The following is a 21415-nucleotide window of genomic DNA, read 5'->3' as shown; positions in this document are numbered from 1 at the left end:
GCTGAATTAGTCAATTCTGCACGTTTTACAAGAACTACATTTTCTCATTGACATTATTTAGCCCAAATTTTCCACATCTCGAACGACAGACTACAAAAAGCACATAGCTGTGTGGAGTTTCTTTGTATTTGTGAAAAATAAGGTTCTCATAGAAAACAATGTTTGTATGAACCCAGTTCCAGACATGTTAATATTATCTACCTCCTGGTGAGGAACAGTGTCTTTGAATCTGGCCTAGCTGGCTACGAGCTACACCACTTGGATGCCTGTTCAAAGCATGTTTTTCCTCAATTTCTGTCAAGATTGATATTTTTCATTTACAGTTCCTCCGCTCATTGACTTCTACCTACAATTATACAAAGTGGACATAGTGGTTTGCAATATTGCCTAGAAATGCAAGATTATTCTGCCCAATCCCTATTGTCTAAAATGCCCTTGAAGTCATTCCAAGTAGACGAGTGTAAGAATCCTTCAGAGCTTAATGTTGCATTCAGTGCCTTTCTATAATTATTGGAGATTTCTTTCATTAGTGAGTGTACATTTGGATGAAAGAGCATGCTGCAACCATTAACACTGGAACGTTGGGCTCTGTGTGTTTTCATTTGGCACCAAACAGAGACAAAGGATGTAAAAACAGTAGACACTGACCAGCTGTATCTTTTAGGAAGGAAACGAGGAAATTGACTGTCATTTTTAAAATGCTCACTGAAATTTCATGCATAATTTTCTCAAAAGCATAACCAAACTGTCATAACAAAAGGTTACCACATAAATAAAAACAATAAATAAAAACAATAAATAAATAAATAAATATCCCAGCCTTGTTTTGACAAAGTTCAAACAAGGTAGACGGGTCTCTCTAGGGGTTTTTGCACTGTTAAAGAAAGGCAAATCCAGTGCAGTCTGATCGGCCTGTGTTCGTGGGGTCTGCTTCCCCTCACTCGGTCCCAGGCTCCTGAGTGGATCTGGCACGTCGGCGATCGCCCGTCACACGGAGCGTGAAGAGCGCTGACCGGTGGCCTTCGGCCACGCCTGTTTGAGTTCAGACGACAAACCTCATTAGCAGCTCGTTCTGCGAGCGCACTTTTCCGACAGGCCGCACAGAAGCGCTCGCAGAGCTCTGACTGCAGTGGCCAGACTCGTCCACTCAGCCTCGTCTGATTCCCTCAGCCGAACGCCCCAGGAGGCCCAGCTAATTAACCAACTCCACTGCAGCATCGCACTGAGTTGTTTGGCCCGCTCTGTTGACAGATCTTTTTTCCCCCTCAATAAATCCTTTTCCTTCTCTAAAACAATGTTTAAAGGCTATCCGTGTTCATGCAACCAGTGGTCAGCCACAGACTGGTATATAACTAATATTTTCAAAAGTTCTCTAAATGTTATCAAGAGAGCATCACAGGAATGTGTTGCCATTGTTACACTCCCAGCTGGCACTACATTCTTATAGGCTTGGCAGTCACAATGCGCTTCGACCATGGGGCAGTGATGCCCCTGAGCCCAAATAGAAGTAGCTAGTGAAGCAATTCAGTTCTATTCAATTCAATTCGATTTATTTTGTATAGCACTTTTTACTGAGAACTGTCACAAAGACCGTTTACAGAGAAACAGAAGGAAACCTGGACAGAAACCAGGCCTGAACACCCAAAAAGCAAGCAAGTGAGATACAAACTCCCCAGCTCATAATGACAAGCGGAGTCAAACCACAGCAAGACAAGTACATTTAGACTGCCAATCCACACACAATAGAAATCTTATCCATCTGTTCAAAGGATACGAGGAAGCGTGCTGAAAGCACCTGTCATTTACAGGGCCATAAATGATGTCACTATACCATGTCAAGATGAATTTCATACTAATGGTTCGCAGTAACAGAGTATCTCCTCCAGTGCCACTGGAATTACCTCTGGGTTAGACGGGTACTGCCCAACAAGCGCTACCGAATTACTCGAGAAACAAAACAATGATGTCATCTGTGCCTCACGGCATACGCAGGGCAGCAGTACGTTCCGGACTGGGTCTTATCTGCATAGCTGCGCCGTGACCAGCGCAGATTCCTGGCGTGTTCAATTAACATAGCGCACAGAGCACGCTGCCGCACCTCCCCTGGCTCTCGCAGGAATGCATGTCCACTCTTCCCATCCTGTAGGCGCCTCACTGATACCAGCGTATATACCACCATTAATCCAACGATTGTCGCAACTCACTGACAATGGAAGGGCAGATCTTTAAATATGGCATTCACTCCTCTTCATTGTCAGTGTTACTTATCAAATATTAGTACACACAGGTTTTTTTTTTTTTTGTCTCAACACCATCATTTATGAGAACCATTACAACGGTTTTTCTTCAGTGATATATGCCTAATTCAATAGGTTAGGTTAATTATGTTTTTTAAATTAATATTTCTAATAGTTAAAGAGGCATTCTTTAATGAAAGCCATGAATAATTGCAAAATGGTGAGTAGGCATCACATGCAAGAGGCGCATATACGCCTTCATTAAATGATAACCTATTGCTGAACAGAACCCGACTCACTGGATGTAAGATATTATCTTGATCCTTCATATGAGATTTTCTTCACAAGAAGAATTTCAGATATTTGCTCAGGATGTGACCGTCTTCATTTGTTGTTCGTATTTTATCAAATACCTTCTGAATATAGATTTCAATTCTAAACAAAATGGCATAATGCTGCCCCCTGGCGTGTGTAATGTGTATTACCTATTGAATGACGTCTGGGATTCATGTTGAATAAATGTGTCATATTTTTGTGTTAGCATGCGGTAAGCCACGCAACAGCTGCCCTGTATTGGAACTGCTACTGACATATGCACATGACCAGGTCACTCGGTGGTGTCACAATCAATCCCTGCATTAATGCCAGGGATAATTACACTTTTCCATGGTGGCAACTGGTGCATTTGTTCCAAACAACTTGGCTTTGTGGATTAAGGGACAGGATTTCCTCAGCAGGAACTAGCTGGAAGACTACAGTCAACTGCCCTGACCGCTTTAACATTATTATATAGGAGTAGCTTCCCAGGATACAGATACTGTTCTTTTCATGGACAATTTCTGGATCCTCTAGCAGAGGCAAATTCCAACCATACTCTACATAATGTGATTTAATGTAATATGTGCAATGAACTCTTACATAAATACTCAAAAATGTGATGTGAGCCTAAAATATATTAATTCGATTTTCTGTTCAAACCAGGAGTCTATAGAGGTTACAAGTCAGCTTCATTGAATTTTTTAAATATCTTGATTCTGACCTTTACTGTATTGTGTATACATATTACATAACACTATGCATACTTAAGTCTTTCAATAACTGGAAACAGCAAATTGTATATCATTTTGTAATTTCTTACACATGTTTAATGCTGTAAAACAACGACTGTGCTGTGTGCTTAAAGGTGAAAAGGATGTAACAAGCTTCACAGTACATTCTCTGGAATAGAGAGATATTACAGTGAACTGGTTTCAACAAATTTTTAAAAATATCAGCATTTGAGCCAGAACTATCACAGTGATCGAGGTTGCCAGCTTTGCAGTGTATGATTTGAATTCTCATCTTTTTATGCATTCATGCTGAACTGCAAGGATGGAGACTAGCATGATCCATCTATTTGCAATGCAGTTATCCTTCAAGGTTGTTATATTGTCATTTGACACTCAAGGTTGTTTTAAACAGGTATATTATACAACAAAGAGAGTCATTAGAACAGGTGGTAACGACAGGCTTTCTTCATTTTAAAAGTGTTGCAAAAGGCGCCCAATTTTTAATGTAGCCTATGCCAGTGACCAGTATACTTGTGCAATCTAAAATGGTAATTTTGGTTATTGATGATTCAGTATGAACATACTCCTTTGACTACTGGCTGCTTCGGCAGGTGGACAAAATCATCATCACAAGGCATGCTTTTACAATGACCAAAAAGAACGAGGGGCCTTGCAGAGGGTTCCGTATTGTCATTCGTTTTAGCAGTAGGCCAACAAGGCCATCAACACTTATATATACGCAGACGATCTCAAACAATTTTCTGTGCAAGTAATACTGATAAGTATTTAAAACAAGTTTAATCATGAGTATATCTTACTGAAGTGAAAACGCTTTGATTCCAGAATTCTTTTTGTCAGATGGTTTTATTTACGTGACGTCACAGTGCGTGTGCGTTATTCTGAGATCATTTCATTTCTATAAAAGCCTGGCCCAGCAGCAACTGCAAAACTGTACAAAGGAAACTGATACTAGACGTGATTCTCCCGTCTGCAGAGCACGTTTAACTACAGGTATGTATGTTTTCTCTTGACATTCTAACAGTGGGTCTAAGCACTACAACTCGTTAAATGAAAAGAAAAATGAAGCCACCAGCCATCACGGACTAGCAATGTCGCTATAAACTATCTTTAGCATATTTGTGGAGAAAGAACAAAAAAATCACGGTATGTATCGAGACCATTGATTGAGATTGACGACAATTTAACTAGTTGTTGTAGCCTACTTGGGAACAGTTTCGATATTTTAGCTCCATCTGCTGGAAAATGGGGGTGTGCTACATTACACAACACTACGTTATACATTGTGCCGGACAATACCGATTCAAAACGAATAATTCAGGTGCTGCCAAGCGAAGTGATATAATAATGTGATCGACCGTGTTCATAATACGTGCTGGCTCAAAGAGAATTTTATTTTTGAGATGTTATGCTCAATGTGGTGTCACCGACAATAAATATTGATAAAGATGTCCTAATCAACTGGCTTACAGTGACACCTGTCTAGAACACTCGCGTGATAAACTGAACAGCATAAATTCGTGGTGTGAAGAGTCTCATCGATTTACTTGATTAAACAGGCCCACATTGACCACTTACCTACAATCTATTAATATTTCGTCTTTTAGGTCTACGGACCTAGAAGCTGGTAGGCAGCTAGTTATGCCGAAGGTCAAAGAGCAGAGGGGAGGAAAGGATCAGTTTTTTGAATGCAATGATGGAAGTGATAGAAATCAAGACAAAACAAAAGAAAAAGACCAAGAGCAGGAGGGAAAAGACCAGAGGATGTCAAGCCGACCCCAGCCCTACAATACTTGTACCCGCCTGTACCACACCGCTCAGAACAGGAAGGATGACATGGAAAGAATTGACAGGGAGAACCGGGTAAGGTCCGGTGTTAATAAAATAACTGGTGCCAGATGGTTGTAAACCATGCAAACCTGAACTTTGTGGTTGTAGTACTGTAGTACATGTAAATGCAACTGTGTTCAGGTGTAGCCCATTACACTTTTGCAGATCAGTTTTGTCCTGAAAGGAGTCCCCGTGCTCCATTAACCTACATTTCTTACATGTACCGGTTTTATTAAAAAAAACATACATATTTCAGTAACTTACATATTTCAAACACACAAAATGATGTTCTTTTGTTCTAACCCAATACGGTTTATAAATTCTGGATCATCCAGCAAAAACACTGTCCCCACAGTGTTATGCTCTAGTGAACATACTGTAGGTGCCCTGAAAGGCACTCAGTAAACATTCTGTGTTAAATCGACTGTGTGAGTGCACATATGATGCCAGTTGGGACAATAATGAGTCTTGTGGCATTTCTCCTTAGGTTCAAACAAGGCGACTGGATACCACTAAGCCCTCACGGGGAATGGGACGAATGGAGCAGTTGGCAGACTATGATCGACAGGCCTCTTACAGGGGATTACCCGCCCCCGGCCCCTCTAATTTGACAGAGACCCCCTCAGAAGGTATCTATAGTCCCAGTTGTACTGATATTACTGTTTTATTTTTTTGGCCTATTGTCAGATTAATAATGGCACTTCCGCTTGCTCGCTGAAGGAACAACTACCTGCAGTTTACCATTTTGACTTTCCTCTTTTATTATTTTCCTCTTTTTACTTCCTATAACGGTCCTTTTGTCTTTTTTTCTTCCCTGAAAAGCCCACTTCAAGTTGATGGTGAAATCTCACTACTCCCGGGTTAAGCTGACTGGATTCCTGCAGTGATTCCTGTCTGTCATTCCTGGCACCGCCATGTCTAACCTGTACCTGAGAGGCTAAAGTGGACAGTCTGTTGCCAGATGCAGCTCAAGATTTAGCTGATTTAACTTTCTTTTTAATGCAGTTGGTGTGTATTTAGAGTGGAATTGTGAAATTGCTATGTTTGTCATTAAAGCTGCTTGTTAAATGAAAGCCTTTGTTTTCAGCTAAACAACAATATGCCCTGTAGGTAACACTGGACCTCTTTAGTGCACGAGTGCACAAAGAAAGCATGGTGCTGCTCACGCCCACTCTAAACCTGGAACATAGAATGCCATAGGAACAATAACAGCTGTCAAAGCAGCAAGTGTCCTCAGTTAAGCCATTGGCACTCTGCAAAAAAATAGGCACCTGGCTGGCTGTTCCATCAAATTACTGCTATGCTACATGGGTGGGATTTCAAACTTGGCTTCTGTATATGCACTCCATGGTGTTGCCCATAAGGTATTCAACACCACACTAAAGCATATAGCAGCACATGATGACAGTGTGTTCAAATGTGGTTTGGTCGTTACCCAGGCTGTGAATAAATTTATGAGTGCTACTAAAATAAAGTAAACAAATTAAAAATAGCTTTGGAGAATTATAATTTATGCATTTGAGGGAAGTCACCTTAAGTACCTATAATTACAACAGCTTTTTGTTCTCCTACAAAGAAGACTGGCGCTCAAAATTATGTTTGTGGCATGACGTAGCCTTAATACCATTGAAAATAAAGTAGCATCAGATAAATTTTTTTAAAAGATGCTGGTGATATCATGTGGTTTATTGTAGAACCAGATTAATTATCAAGTAACTGATTAGTTATCAATGAGTTGTATTGTTTTGTTAATAAGAGGTTTGTGGTATAACTAAAGATCATTATTTATGAACATTGATTTGATGAAACTGAAGTAGATGGCCTCATTGTGTAGTTCTGTAGTGCCATCTGCTGGAAGAAAATGGAAGTGTTTGATTACTGAGTCGCTGGTATCAGAAAGTGGCATTGCCTGGTTACAGTTGCATGCTTTCTGCTTAGTAGGTCTTCCTTGTATTCTTAAGAAAAAATAATAGATGACTTGGGTACATCATAAATGTTTATCCCCAAATGTTTTTTTGTTGGAGTGATGTCAACATGTGAGTTTAGCAGTAATGCCCTGATTGTTGCTTATCTTAGCAAACTTCTACATATCGCGGTGATGCTCATCTTCAGAAAAGAAGCAATGCTCTCCCTCTCACATCCTTACAGTAAGTACAAGTATATGAACATGATGGATCCTTTCTGTATTTTTATTTATTGTTTTTCACCAGGTGTCATGTTTAAAATGCTTCTGTCAGTCATCTGACTGATGTAGGGCTTTTTTCAACACAGAAAATAACTTCAGTGTACATTTTCATGAATATATCACAATCCATATTTATTATTTTCATGAATAGTTGTTAAATAGTATAATCTATCAGTTCTCAGTAATGTTTTGTGGCACTGCTCATTTGTTTCAAATAGTTTATATCATCATCATTTATACATTCAAAGCTACCTTACTGACAATAGTAAAAATAAGAGTTCCAGGCTGTATCCATAGTTCCAAACTCTAAAGAGGCTTCCTTTTTCCTCATCAGATATCTACAACATGGGCAGGTAAATGTCATTTTTAAACGCCTCACCTGGTAAATCAGCAGCCACTTTACATTACGTTACATTACAGGCATTTAGCAGACGCTCTTATCCAGAGCGACGTACAACAAGTGCATTAGTTCAAGGCACTTCGCATAAGTGAAACGATTAAGGAAGGGGGAGGGCACTGCATCAGTGTAGCTCCTTACCGCCCCCTCAGCATTTCAATCCCTGAGGCCCTGAAATGATTGGGTATTAAAAATGATGGTTTGGGTAACTGCAGTTGCCCTTAATTTGGAAAAGACGGAAGAGGGGACGTTGCTGCGTGTTGACGCAATAGTGGGAATTCTACGTCTGGTCGGTGTTTCCCATTCTCCCCGCCCATCCAGCGTTGACAGCGATGGGTAGGAAGCGGTGTGTCGGTGCGGATTGTTCAAAGATGGCGGCCGGGTGCTGCGGGGTGAAGAAACAGAAGCTGTCGGGGTCCCCCGGGTCAGGGGGCCCTGGCGGGGCGGGGAGTGGGGTAGTAGGGACAGGACATTGCGGATCGGACTTGGGGATTGGTTCTCCCTCGACTGTAGCGGCAGGGAGTGTGAATCGGGTGAATGGCCTTGGGGGTCCGGGGGGTAGCAGTAGCAACAACACCAACTCGCTGTCCCCAACTCCGGGAGGCTACAACTCAGCTGCACTCTCTTCGAACCACAGCCCCGGACCAGGCTCGTGTAGCGGGGGCAGGAAGATGGTCGTTTCGGCGGAGATGTGCTGCTTTTGTTTCGACGTACTTTATTGCCATCTGTACGGATACCAGCCCCCACGACAACCTAGGTTTACAAACGATCCTTAGTAAGTAATTTTACCTAGCTATAATGGCTAACAAATTATGGTATTGCTGTCGGTTGTTATTTGTAGCTTGCTGGCTGCCTAAATGTCAGTGGTATGTGACAGCCGACTCAATTAGCTAATACTAGCTAATGTTTGTTTCGGAGGAAAAAAGCAATTCCATGATTGCTCGCACGATAACGTTAGCTGGTTGGCTACAGCATATCGCATTAGGAACCTGGGTGAAAAAGCATTCGAACGTTTTGCAAATGACAAATCTTGCGAATGTTAAGTGTTAGCTATCTGTCCACAAAAGTTCCGTTTGATGAAAGATTACAGAAGTGAGAAATCGAGAACTTGAAAACATCGACCGTGATGCTGAAGGCATCGAGCTAGATGAGCTATGTTTAATGTTTTGTTTCCTCGTATGGTCCCCTTGGTAACAAATGAGAATATTAGCTAGCTAAGGTTAGCTTCCTTGTAGGTGATTTTCGACTGGCACTACCCTGCCTGTGAAGAATATGATTAAATGGCCAGCTAGTGTCAGTTTTCTCGGACGAAAGTTGTGAATATTATCGCTAACCTTCTGGCTATTATTTTTTGTGTTATTTGTAATATTGTCTTAAAAATAAAAGCTACACTTGTGGTTGCCACACGCCATACTTTAACAAACTCTTCTACAAAGTTAGCCCAGTACAGTAGCTAGTGTTAGTTTGTTGTGTGTTTGCAGAGCTGGCTCTAACGTTAGCTAACTGCATAGCTGCTATATGTAGCTAGCATACAGGCTAAGTATAGTAAACAATACTATCAGTGTTTGTAGAGCTCTCGCAGTATATTGGAAAAAAAGGTATGTTGAAAGGGACTCTGGTTGATGACAGTTGGAAAACATAACTAACAATGTGGTAAACCAGTATTGGTCCAAACCACACACAGATTAAGTACTATCTTTATTTAATTGCTTGATGGCAGTGTCAGTTAATAGATGTAGTTATTTAGTTAACGGTAGCTATCTGGATGCGTCTGCCAAGTATGACGGTCACAGTTTTGCTTCTAGATAAAAAAGATCAGACATGTTAACGTCCCCCTAATATTTAAAATCTCTTGGCAAGTGCTTTTTTGTTTTGAGAAATGATCGTGTATGTGAGTAAGTAAGTGAGAGAGCGAGAGACAGAGACGGTGCATTTTAATGGATAATTCCTTATTCCGTATAATGTGGAAAACGTAATGTGAAAAAGAACATAGAAAACCAAGTCCAGATTGGATTCGGTTGGCCTAGCTAACGTTAACACAGAGCTTGTATTATTTGTAACGCATAGTATTCTCTGTGGGTTCTACAATTAGACTAACAGTGGATTTAGGATTGTTGTAAATGGCTACAAAGATTTACATTGAGAGACTGGTTAGGCAACAAAGTAGATTAATGTTATTGTGCAGCCCAATCAGAACGTGCTCACCTCAACACAACACCTGTCCGTGGCTCGCGCTTTTATTTATGTACTTAAAGCTCCTCGCGGAAGGTCAATTGAATTGCTGCATCAAATCCTGTGAGAGATTACAAAGGCACCACTAGCGCTCAGTAATATGCCTGGTGGAGTGGTTGATTCTGAGGATTGACATTGCTGTCTTTCAGCCCTGTCGTCAGTAGGGACAGAAACCAATGGAAAAACTAGTCAAGCATGGTCTGCTCAGCTAAAATAATTGCTTCATGCACAATATAGGCCTGAATAAGTTTTAGAGAACCTTTTAAGAAAGCACAAGCTTGAGTGAGCATTTTCTTTTATGCTCCATGCCTCTTAGGTTTGCAGCCCTATGCTTTTTTTCTGGCAATATTTGACTCCAGTGTCACAGTCTGTCAAATCTGGTATGGCTGTGCACTGTTTAAGCTGCTCAGTCAGGGTAGCTCAATGAAGATTTTTAACAGTTTTCTCATTTCCTCCGGTTTGAACAGTGTGAAAGAATATATTTCAAGGTGGGCGATGAAACCGGTGGCAGAGTTTGTTCTAATTTTGTTGCAGTAGCTTTGTATTGCCTCAGTTGTAGCAGAAACAAAAAAATGCCTGGAACAATGTATTTTGTACATCTCACAGATTTGGGTGTGGGTTCATTTAAAGCACAATAGTATACCTGTAGTGTGCTGGAGTTGGTTTGACTATATGTGACCATAGTGTTTACTTGGAAGTTGTTAGGCTGCATATCTGTTTTTTTAAAACATTTAAAAAATAAATGTTGCCTGCAGTTCAGCACATGAAGATACATACACATAATGTACCAGAACCCGCATTATCTTCTCTTCAGCCATGCGGGCTGAGGGTGTTTCATGCAACCGTCTGTTTCCACCATGCTAGAACATAGTCTTCTACTGACAGTGGTTTCACCTTTTCAAAAAAAAAAAAAAAACACATCTCTCAATGCAGCATTGTTTCTAAAAAGAATCCTGGATTGAATTAAAAAAAAAAAAAAAAAAAAACTAACCAGAAGAACAAGGAGTGCTTACTCATGCCAAAAGTAAAAGATATTTTGCACAATTAATTAACGGAACACGACAGTCATTTCAACGTCTGATCTCTTCGTTAGTCACTCTCAGGGTTCACTGTTAATGAGCCACTTTGATGTGGAAATGTCAGTCTTGTCTTGTCCTGATCATTTTGTTCTTTGGGTTTAGTTTATTTAAAATTTTTTTAACCCAGGTAAAGGTGCTATAATTGTCCCAGCTAGTAAGCAGCACCAATCTATTCCTCTGTTCAGCCGCTGGACAGAATCACATTCTGCTCCTGTTCCAAATAAGTCTTACTGAAGTGTAGGACCATTTCATCTATGATGTTAATTTGTTTTAGCTTGTGTTGTTTTTATCTTAAATGGCCCAAGGAGCAAAGAGCTCATCCAGGCAGGCTATTTAGCTTTTTTTAAACGTCGACTAAGATATTTATTATCTTTGTTGCAACTCTGTCGCAGATTGGTTTTGACTTTGATTTTTTTCACCTTGGGATTATCAGTTAAAACCGACATGCTAACATAATGGCAGAATGTGTTGTGAGGGTAAAACCACACATTTGATGGGGTATTTGCTTTTCGTATCTGGGATTTAAAATTTTTTTATCAGCTAGGGGCAGGCATTGCTCGTCAGCTCTTGGCGGAAGGGCCTTCTTTTCAGATATGACAGTGGTCACAGCAGCCTGTTGGTTGGAAGCGAAATCAATCGCGTCATAGGTGCTGTTCCGCTGTGTAACAAATTGCTTTGTTTGTTTTCCAGCCGAACGTTTGTTACTCATCTCTCAAAAGCCCTCTGTCAGCTTAATGATCTGCTGCAAAAGGACGTCATTTGTTTAATCCGGCTGAGTGTCACCTCAATTGTTCTAACTTCTAGCCCCTTTCTGTGGCGTGAGTCAAACAGCGTGCATTGATAATTTTGAGATGCTTTTTCTGCGGCATTGACATGGTTGAGTGCATTGTTTGCAGCGACAGCCGTGGCTGTTTCACAAGACGTGTGATTGTGAATATCAGACCATCATGTTCTGCGTTGTGTGCAGCGAGGCGTTCCTTTTGCCCTTTGTTAAAGGTGGAAAATCCTGATGCCACCATTAGCCTAATCTGAAATGCAGTGTGCTGTCATAGTAACTTATAGGCCTATATCCCTTCTCAAGGAAGTCCAGTGGTCTTCAGTCTGATCAGTATTCTTATCATGCAGTACGGCTATATTTTGCACATATTTCTCAAGGCATCATAATTTAAAACTTTTTTTTTAAAATGGGCGATCAGGTCAGAATTGAGTGCCTGCTTACCTTAGGACTAAATCCATTTCCTCAGCTTCTCTTTTGCCTAGGTCAGGGACAGCAGTTGTGAAACTCCTGGGGGACCCCTGTGTTTGCTGGTTTTCAGTGAAAACACACTGTACAGGGGTGCTTTACCTTCTCAGGCCACATTATGTTGGATATTGCTGTGGATGCCATGAAGTATAAAATGCCCCATATTTCAGAATTTTTAATCTGCTCTACGCCAGAAATTATTTTAAATGAGGTTGCATTTTTGATTGATTAAAAACTGATGGGTAAAATTAAAGGAGTCCTAATTGTGAAAAGTGTGGCCATTTCATCAAAGAAGCTAAACCATTTGTGGCATGTGATGATGCAAAAGACTGAGACACAGTTGTGTGTGTTGACATGAGGGTTAGAAGGTGACAGATGTTAGTTTTTGTTAGGATTTAGAGTGGTCATTCTGTAGGAAACTTTAAAATGTGCTAAATTTGCTGTTGTATAGGCATTGTATATGACCCCTCAATACGTAATGTGATTCTGCATTGGTATATAGAATACCTATCCAAATACATTTAAATAACTAATCATTTTCAACCTTTATTCTTTCACCTGCAGCAATTGCAATTCAAGTGATTCTGGCAGCTTTAATAAGCTCCATGTTGACCTCTGTTACAGACTCACTGGGCGAGAAAAAAAAAAAGAAAAAAGCTGGTCACCAGTGATTGTTCCCCCCCCCCCCACTGAGGCAGTAACTTCCATCTGAGGCGGTAACTGTCCAGTTGATCTGGAATTCCCATCTAGTGACACTGCTGTCTTTGAGCAGGCGTGTCTGTGCATGTCCCAAACGGTGGAGTTCTAGGATGCCTGCGTTCGCTCTCCTCCTAGTTACATAATTTAATCAGGGCTGGTCGTCGTTAACGACCGCGACATCATTTCCTGGTGGGTTTGCACTGACGCCCTCTGATCCACATTAAGAAGACTGCGTGTCTGCAGCACTTTTCCTATGCAGACTAATACTTTCTTATTGTTGACCATAATTGATTTACCCCCATTGTCACTTTAGCCAGCTAGATAAATTATTTTCCTTCCCATAAATAAATAAGTACAGTTCCATGGCTTAACACTTGTAGTTAGTTTTCCGTGTTCGTTCATCGCTAAATGTTGAAAATCATGACCATGTATATGTATTGTACTTTTGTCTGAACAAGTAAATGCAGTGTGTAAGTATTTGGACACTGACACAATTTTTGTTGTTTTGGCTCTGTACTCCGGCCCATTGGTTTCTGAATAAAACCATGATTATGTGGTTAAAGTACAGACTGTCAGCTTCAATATGAGGGTATTTACATCCATATCAGATCCCTGTAGGAATTACAGCCATTTTCTATGCAGTTCTCCCATTTTCGGGGAGCAAAAGCAATTGGAAACTTGGCTGCTCAGTTGCTTCTTGGCCAGCTGTGCCTTTTCTTTATTAGTTCATGCACAAGAAAGCTAGAGTTGATTCTAGGTGTGGTTATTTGCATTTGGAGTCTGTTGCTCTCCTCTCAACATGAGGAACAAATATTTGTCAATGGCAGTGAAGCAGGCCATCATGAGGTTGAAAAATCAATCAGAATAAATTGATCAGACATAGCCAAAACATTGGATGTGTCATAATGTTAATGCATTGTTAAGAAGCACGAACCTACGGGTGAGCTCAGCACTGGTAGTGGATGACCGAAAAATACTTTAAATTGATTTGAACTGTCAAACAGATCAAGAACACGCTTTAGGATGTAGTCATAGATGTGTCAAAGGCTACTATAGAGAGAAGATACGCCGGCATAACCTCAGTCGGTTCACCGCAAGATACAAACCACTTATAGGCCTCAACAACAGAACGGCCAGGTTAGAGTTTGGTAAAGAAAAAAGTAGATTTAAAAGTTGTAGAGTTCTAGAACAAACTTTTATGGACAGATGAGATGTGTATTAAACTGTACCAAAGTGATGGAAAGAGAAAAATGCAGAGAAGGAACTGCTCATGATTCAAACCACCATCTGTGAAAAATGGTAGAGGTAGTATTATGGCTTGGGCATGTATGGCTGCCACTGGAACTGGCTCACTTGTCTTCATTGATGATGTGACTGCTGATGGCAGCAGCAGGGTAAATTCTGAAGTGTACAGAAACCTCTTTTCTGCTCAGATGCAACCAAATGCCTCAAAATCCACTGGATGGTGCTTCACTTTGCAGGAGGACAATGACCCTAGACACACTGCTAAAGCAGCCAGAGAGTTTTTCAGGGCCTAAAAGTGCAATGTTCTTCACCAAATCAGTCACCCATCCTGAATCCAATTGATCATGTGTTTCATTGACGACAAGACTGGCGGCAAAATGCCCCAGAACAAACAGGAAGTGAAGGTGGCTGCAGTGCAGGCCTGACAGAGCATCACCAGGGAAGATACCCAGTGTTTGGTGATGTCTGTTGGTCACAGACTTCAGGCAGTCATTGTCATTGAATATGATGATTTAATTTAAGATTATGTTAATTTGTTGAATTCTGTTTGCTCCCCTAAAATGAGGGGACTGTATGTAATACGGGCTGTAATTCCTACATTGATCACCCGATATGGATGCAAGTACCCTTAAATTAAATATGACAGTCTACACTAACCTCATAGTCATTGTTTCAAATACAATGTGATGGAGTACAGAAGCAAAACAACAAGAAGTAGTGTCCCTGTCCAAATACTTAGTCGCTGCACTGCAGAAAATTCTGTCTTTAAGCAATGATAGTTTTATATTGCTTAAATTATTCTGTGTATTTAAGCAATACAAGACCTTTTTATATGGAGAAAAGAACAAGTTGTTCTCTCTCTCTCGTAATCTCTTCCAGCAAGGCTTAGAGAATGCACTGATCCTGTGGCATCACTTGGGCCCTGACACTGCTGAATCTGCTGTGTTATGCACTGTGTTATTCTGCTGTGCAGGTATGAATTTCACAGTATTCATAGGCATCATTGAGAAAAATAAATTATGCAACTTGTTTCCAATAAAAATGAGAAAACATTCTTCTAATTGATTTCCCCCCCAATTCAGGTCAGTTTTATTTGTATAGTGATTTTTACGGAGGTGCTATCATAAAGACGCTTCACAGAAAAACCGGAAAATAGGAAACCTGATACCAGGTTTTCCTAAGGTACACATTTCTGTTGGATAAAATGTGTTTTGTGTGTTTGAGTTTTTGGCTAGACATATTGAATCAGAAAGTAATGTTGCCAAAAATTTGGCCTAAATACAATTAACACCCGTTTGGAGCTTTCAGGAGGTTCAGTGCTGGATGTTTTAAATATAGAGAAACACCATGATAGTCAAATTCATTTTAAACAACATGTTATATTATTGCAATAGCATTACATGAGTTTTGTCAAGAATGAATCACATTTTTGGTTTTATATTTTTTAATACAATAAATTGTCTTTTCAAGCTTGCTGAAGCACACAGTGGAGCTTATAAAGAATCATGTAAGTCACGGAGTCCTCTATAATCAGTGTACTCAGAAAGGGGAAAATTGAGTTAGCGTTGCGATTGCGTTTTCTGCACGCCCTTGCTGGGACAGAGTGCAGCTTGCACAGTTGAATCACATCCTCACGGTCAGAGAAGCTTGAGAAAAAATGCTCCCTGCCCGTCATGCGGCCGTCTCCCTGGAAACACTGGGGAGCTTTTCTAACACTGACCAATGGCTACTGCTTGTGTCTATATGTCGTCAGGATTTCAAATTGCATGTGCAAGTTAGTGGGGGAAATGTTTTTTTTTTCTTTTTTTCCTTTCAGCGAAGCGCAGTTTATCGCCTGAATGTTCAAGGATATTCACACGGTGTTCTAATGTCAGACTTATGACATTTCTTTTTTCAAAACGTTATTTCATTAATAATGATTTGTCAATTTCACCTTTTTCAAAGTTCACCTCCAGCAATAAATTAATAGTCAGGTTTCAGTACTCTAGCAAAATAATTTGCTGTAGAATGACCTTCTGTTCGCTGAATAAAGTGGGGGAGGGTCTTGTGTTTATGTCTGAGGGAACAGGGTGGGGGGTGGGGGCTCCACGGCAGAGTAGCTGGTCTTAGGAAAGCCAGTCCAGATGGCCTACGGCAGTGTTAACCAACTCTGTTCCTGGAGATCTACCGTCCTGTGGGTTTTCACTCCAACCCTAACAAAACACACCTAATTCAACAAGATCTTGTTGAGCTGCTAATTGGTGGAGTCAGGTGTTGACATAAAAACCTCCCGGATGGTAAATCTCCTGGAGCAGGGTTGGTTAGCACTGGCCTGCATTGAGAGTAGTACTGACCAGTGAAGCTGGCCTGGTATTGGTCATGGCTTGATAATACGTTTCATTTTAATGTAATACGTTCAGGTGCGATACAAGAGGACATTCAGAGTTTTCTCATTTTCAGACTCTGTTGACACTGTAATTTAATGAAGAATACCATCCTTGATAAAAAAAATAATTTTTAAAAATGTATTTGCTGTTAAAACCTGGGCTTTCACTTTATTTCCTTCTAGAAATAAACCGCATAAATCTGTCAAGACCTTTCATTAGCAGCGCACCCAATCAGCTTCAGCCACAGTTAAATAAATCCCCCCTGACAATAGGAATCTCCATATTGACTTTTCTGAGTATCCAGCCCCATATTCACACACAGGGCCTGTGTGAGTTCCCCCATGTTCCCCCCCATTCGATCCCCAATCTGGCATCATATAAACTATGATCCCTCCCTGTCTGCTACCCACCCTGCTGTCTGAAAAAAGGAAAAAATGAAAGGAGGGCAGACCTCTTCACTTTCCTTTAAGAAATGGGGCCTGTGCCTATTTGCGATGTGGGCGAGCAGTGCGGTACAGTGCTGCATTAATGAGAGGAGCCTTCATGCTTTGTGCCATGCTTGTTTTCCATTAGATTTATGGCCGCCATTATAACCGGCTCCTTTTTTTTGCCAGGGGTTCCTTCTGCAAGATTAAAAGCTATTAATCTTAAAAATGGCACGGCTCTTCTCTTGGATTTCACCTCCTGCACCCAGGGTTGAATTTAATTTGTGCCAGAAATCACCGTGGTCTGACAGCCGAAAAAGGTCAGATCAAATGCCTCCTCGCTGATGAATCGTAAAAACGACCGTTCCCCCGTTCTCCAAACTCGCGCCAACCTTTGTTTTTACATGGGCGCCATCTTGTTGGCGATCTCTTGTTGTTGTCACACTGCCTTGTGGTCAGTGAATCCCTGGTATGCTAAGACTTCCAGGCACCTGACAGGGTTCAGCAGAGTGGTCTTCACTGCAGTGCTGAGGGTGAATGCACTCTAAACTCTTCATGAAGCGTGAAGGTCCCCGATAACCAGCTATTCAAAACAGCATCTCATCAGGATTTCTTTCATTTTATATTATACTATTATATTTTATTTATTTTATATTAAGTGATGTAAATGGTTATGGATTGTCACAACCAGGCCGAAAGGTTATTCATGTCTTGTAATGTCCTTTTTGAAATTATTTTGGTAAAATTTGATAGTCAATAGGTCTTTCTAAAAGCGGCACCGTAGTTGTAATTGTGTAATTTCATACAGCTTAGATTGTACATTTAACATTGCAGTATGGAGATAATAGATGAATGAAAGAAAAAAATGAAATCAAAAGCACTGGAATAAGTTAAAAGGTTACAAAAAATGACCTTTAGCAAACTGTGAATGAGGAGCAGAAGTGTACAGCCACGTTTTCACCATTGACCGAAAATGTGTCTGTGCTTCAGGTCATGGCCCATTAGCCTGAATTCTGCATAGAATCCCTTGGTTTCAGAGTGCCGCTAATAGCAGGCACAGCCCAGCAGCAGATTGGTGAACTGGCATGGCTGCCCGCGCCTTGGCGGCTGAGAGCCTGTGCCGTTAGAACCACACAGACACACACACACCCCCGGCACTGACGCAGGCTATCTTGTTGAGTTTGTGGGATTAAGAGCGTTTCTATTTTCCCTTCTCTTATCGAGCCCAGATTAATACGGGCTTAGTGCATCATGTGGCATACGTGGCAGAGGCAGTGACCTGCTGTGATTGTTTTGAAAGTCTCTTCTTTTTCTTTTTGCTTCATTCTCTCCCTTTTTTCTCTTTCTGTCTCTCTCTCTCCTCAGGCACTACTGTGTGAATCACAAGTGAACTCAATGGAACACAAAGCTTGTTGCCTGTTGAAAACTGCATTATCTGTATGACTTGTGGATTGACTGCAGGGCTTATAACTGGTCTTTATAGCTGATCAGTCTTAGTATTTATTTTGCTGTAACTTGGATTTGAACACCTTGAACGTTTTACTGAAATGTGCTGTGTGGCTGGAATGCACTGTGTTTGGTAGTCTGAGGGCTCAATTTGCTTGAGCTATCTGTCACAAGGGTGAGGGTGGAAGTCATTCAAAGAGCTGTCAGATTCCATGTTTCAAATATAGAAGGGGTTTATTAAATGATTATTATTATTTTACAGCCAGTCTCAGTTTTGGAATGCAATAGCCTGCTATCTGAGGTCCTTGCGTTCTTTGGAGGTCAGTGTGAACCCAGCCAACATCTGGTCAAATTTGAACAGCATGCTGGACATGCAAACATTGGAGCGGTCGTGTCAAACGAGGCCGCAGCTATGAAATAAGTTATTTCTCGCGGAGTCTTAGGCACTGGTCTGGCTGTAGACCTCACAATGTGGAATGCATTGCCTCATGATGATTGGGCCCCCTTATCCGTTGACAGCTTGACCCAAGTACGTTTTTTATGGTGTATAAGAAAATGTTGACAAACCACATGACAAAAATGTAGCGCCATGTGATGGCGAGTGCGTTATGTGCATAATCTTTTCCACATTTACCAGAGCTACGAGGTACTTGCCTCGCTAGGCCTGATATTAACCAAATGCAGAGCACTTAAGCAGTGCTGGAAAGGACTGACTGCGACTTAAAGATGTTCCTATTGCTCCTGTGCAGCAAGTTGTCTCGATTCAATTGAGTTTAATCTTCATTAACGTTAAATCTGCAGGACTCAATGTTCAGCGCAATTTCTCTTCTGAGACGGACAGTTGTCTGCATTGCGGAGATTTATTTCAGGTTGTCAGTGTCATTCCGTAGTGTGCACCACGAATTGCGTTACTTCATAGCTCGTAATTCCTGCTGTACATTGTGAGAGATGGCAACTTTCGAGCAGCAGAGTGAAGTCTCTCAGCTATCTAGATTCAAGAAAACTTTACGTGGATTGGTTGATATTGTTCCTTTTTTTCATATTAAATTGAATGTATAGCCATCTCTTAAATTTTTTATTTTTTTTGCAGAGCTGGGTTTACATTAAGTAATTTTAATTGGCACAGTAGTTACTTACAATAACATCCATCTTGTGATAAACTCACTTTACAATTAGCAACGGTTTGTAATACAGCAAATGCTGTATTTGTTCCTCCGGTGTCAGTTAAATTGCAAGCGCACATTAGCCGATTGCAGTAATGAATGTAGGGTGAGCCTGTGGCTTTCACATTAATCAGACCGCTTATCTGGATGTGGATGTCTGCTCTCTGCCTCAAGAAATGGGATTTTTTCACATCCCCAGGGGTTTGTTGGTGTGCTGACAGTGCTTTTGTTTAAAGAAAAAAATAAATAAATAAAAAACTCCATTGCAAGCATCCTTTTTGCCTGAAAAATTTGGTTCCAGAAATTCACATCTAAGGAACTGATGTAATTGTATGTTTCGCACAAAAATGTCCACATCGTACATGTGAAAATTTAAGTACTGAAATATTGCTTTATTCCCTATGACCTGAGAAAAACATGTTAGCGGGGCACGCACCCGGACAGAAAAGTACAGTTGTATTCATCGCGTGCAGCAGACTCCATGTAAACGCAGTGAGTAAATATGTTCAGCGACAGCTGCATGCATCATTTGCAGTGTGGTTCAGCAAGGTCTCTGAGACTCTGACTTACCTGTGTTTCCTCTGTCTCTTTTTGCAGCCCGCTGTTCGTCACGTGGAAGATAGGACGTGACAAGCGGCTAAGGGGGTGTATAGGTACATTTTCAGCCATGAACCTCCATTCAGGACTCAGGGAATACACCATTACCAGGTGAGCTCATGTTTCTTTTCGTCAGCTGTGCTGGTTTCCTTTTGTATTGCTTGTGCTCTGTATACCCAGGCCATGGTGTTCAGGGGTGTGCTTGGGAAGCAGTGTTCAGGTGCTACGGCAGCAGTATTCAGGCGCTTGGGAAGCAGCGTTCAGGTCTGTGCTTGGGAAGCAGTGTTCAGATGATAGGGCAGCAGTGTTAAGGTGCTTGGGCGGCAGTGTTCATGTGCTTGGGCAGCAGTGTTCAGGTACTTGGGGAGAAGTGTTCAGGTACTGGGGCAGCAGTGTTCAGGTGCTTGGGCATACGTGTTCAGGGGCTTGTCGGTAACACTTTCTGCCTCAAAATTTGGCAGCCTTAAAGGCATTCTGATCCCTGTACAAGATCAACTTCAGTGCTGAGACAGTTCTCCAGTGGGTGTGGGCAAAAAAAGCTACGCATAGGTTTGTTAAAAATCTGGCTGCGCATTAATGAAATCTGTCAGATCTGGTAACTAAATGTTTTTCCATTATAAGAATGTCTTTCTTGGCTCAACTGTGCCACTGAAAGACAATCCTACTATTATAGCCAGCTCAATTGTGCAAAGCACTGGATGCTTATGTCAACATAATAACTTGTGATATATTGAAACATCGCATGTACAGAACATAAATGTAACAATTTTATGAAAATTTATGAAAAGTGCCTTGCTCCAAGGGTTTTCAAACTCGGTAAAATAGATTGACAGCTAAAATCTGTGGGCTTGTTATTGTTGAAACCTGCATTGTGTTCAAGTAAGTTTATGGAAAAAAATTATGCAAGAGTTTAAGCACATGTTTTCAACGATCTTAATTCATCACGCGATTGGCCGTAACAAAAACCAGCGGGCACAGTGGACATCCTCTGCCTGACTTCACCCTCGCTGTGCAACTGTGTGTTCAGCTGCCTGAAACACACAGCGTTTTCCTTAAAGTATGCGACTCAAAAACAAATACTTTTGCAAATTTGTCGCAACACGTCTTAAACTGAAACTTTTAAAACACGGATTTTTAAAATTCGCACAGTTGACAGTGTTCACTGTGATATCAGTAAATTTGAATTGCTTACTTGAAGCACAGC

The 21415-nt window shown here is 41.0% G+C and overlaps 2 protein-coding genes across 2 annotated transcripts in view; both read left to right on the top strand.

Moving 5' to 3' along the window:
• Positions 1 to 3984: 3984 nt before the first annotated feature.
• LOC135252017 (cilia- and flagella-associated protein 97-like) lies at positions 3985 to 6556 on the top strand. The gene is made up of 4 exons (XM_064329916.1): positions 3985 to 4297; positions 4912 to 5167; positions 5622 to 5763; positions 5957 to 6556. Exons 2-4 carry the CDS (start codon positions 4946 to 4948, stop codon positions 6019 to 6021), a joined length of 429 nt encoding a protein of 142 aa, XP_064185986.1. The 5' UTR covers positions 3985 to 4297; positions 4912 to 4945; the 3' UTR covers positions 6022 to 6556.
• Positions 6557 to 7876: 1320 nt separating this feature from the next.
• Positions 7877 to 21415, top strand: part of LOC135250094 (nuclear protein AMMECR1-like) — a 34869-nt gene continuing 21330 nt past the window's right edge. The window contains exons 1-2 of the mRNA XM_064326025.1: positions 7877 to 8491; positions 20212 to 20322. Of these exons, the coding sequence (XP_064182095.1) occupies positions 8049 to 8491; positions 20212 to 20322 (554 nt within the window). The 5' untranslated portion in view covers positions 7877 to 8048. The remainder of the gene's footprint in view (positions 8492 to 20211; positions 20323 to 21415) is intronic.

Source organism: Anguilla rostrata, chromosome 3 (assembly GCF_018555375.3).
Source record: "Anguilla rostrata isolate EN2019 chromosome 3, ASM1855537v3, whole genome shotgun sequence".
Lineage (NCBI taxonomy): Eukaryota > Metazoa > Chordata > Actinopteri > Anguilliformes > Anguillidae > Anguilla > Anguilla rostrata.
The sequence above is the reverse complement of the archived record's forward strand: the minus strand, read 5'-3'. Positions and strand labels throughout refer to the sequence as shown.

Excerpts from the sequence above, each read along its gene's own strand:
- LOC135252017 (XM_064329916.1), top strand. The coding sequence starts at position 4,946 with ATGCCGAAGGTCAAAGAGCAGAGGGGAGGAAAGGATCAGTTTTTTGAA. Across the intron at positions 5,168-5,621 it reads GAATTGACAGGGAGAACCGG|GTTCAAACAAGGCGACTGGA; the intron begins GTAAGGTCCGGT and ends ATTTCTCCTTAG. Across the intron at positions 5,764-5,956 it reads GACAGAGACCCCCTCAGAAG|CCCACTTCAAGTTGATGGTG; the intron begins GTATCTATAGTC and ends TTCCCTGAAAAG.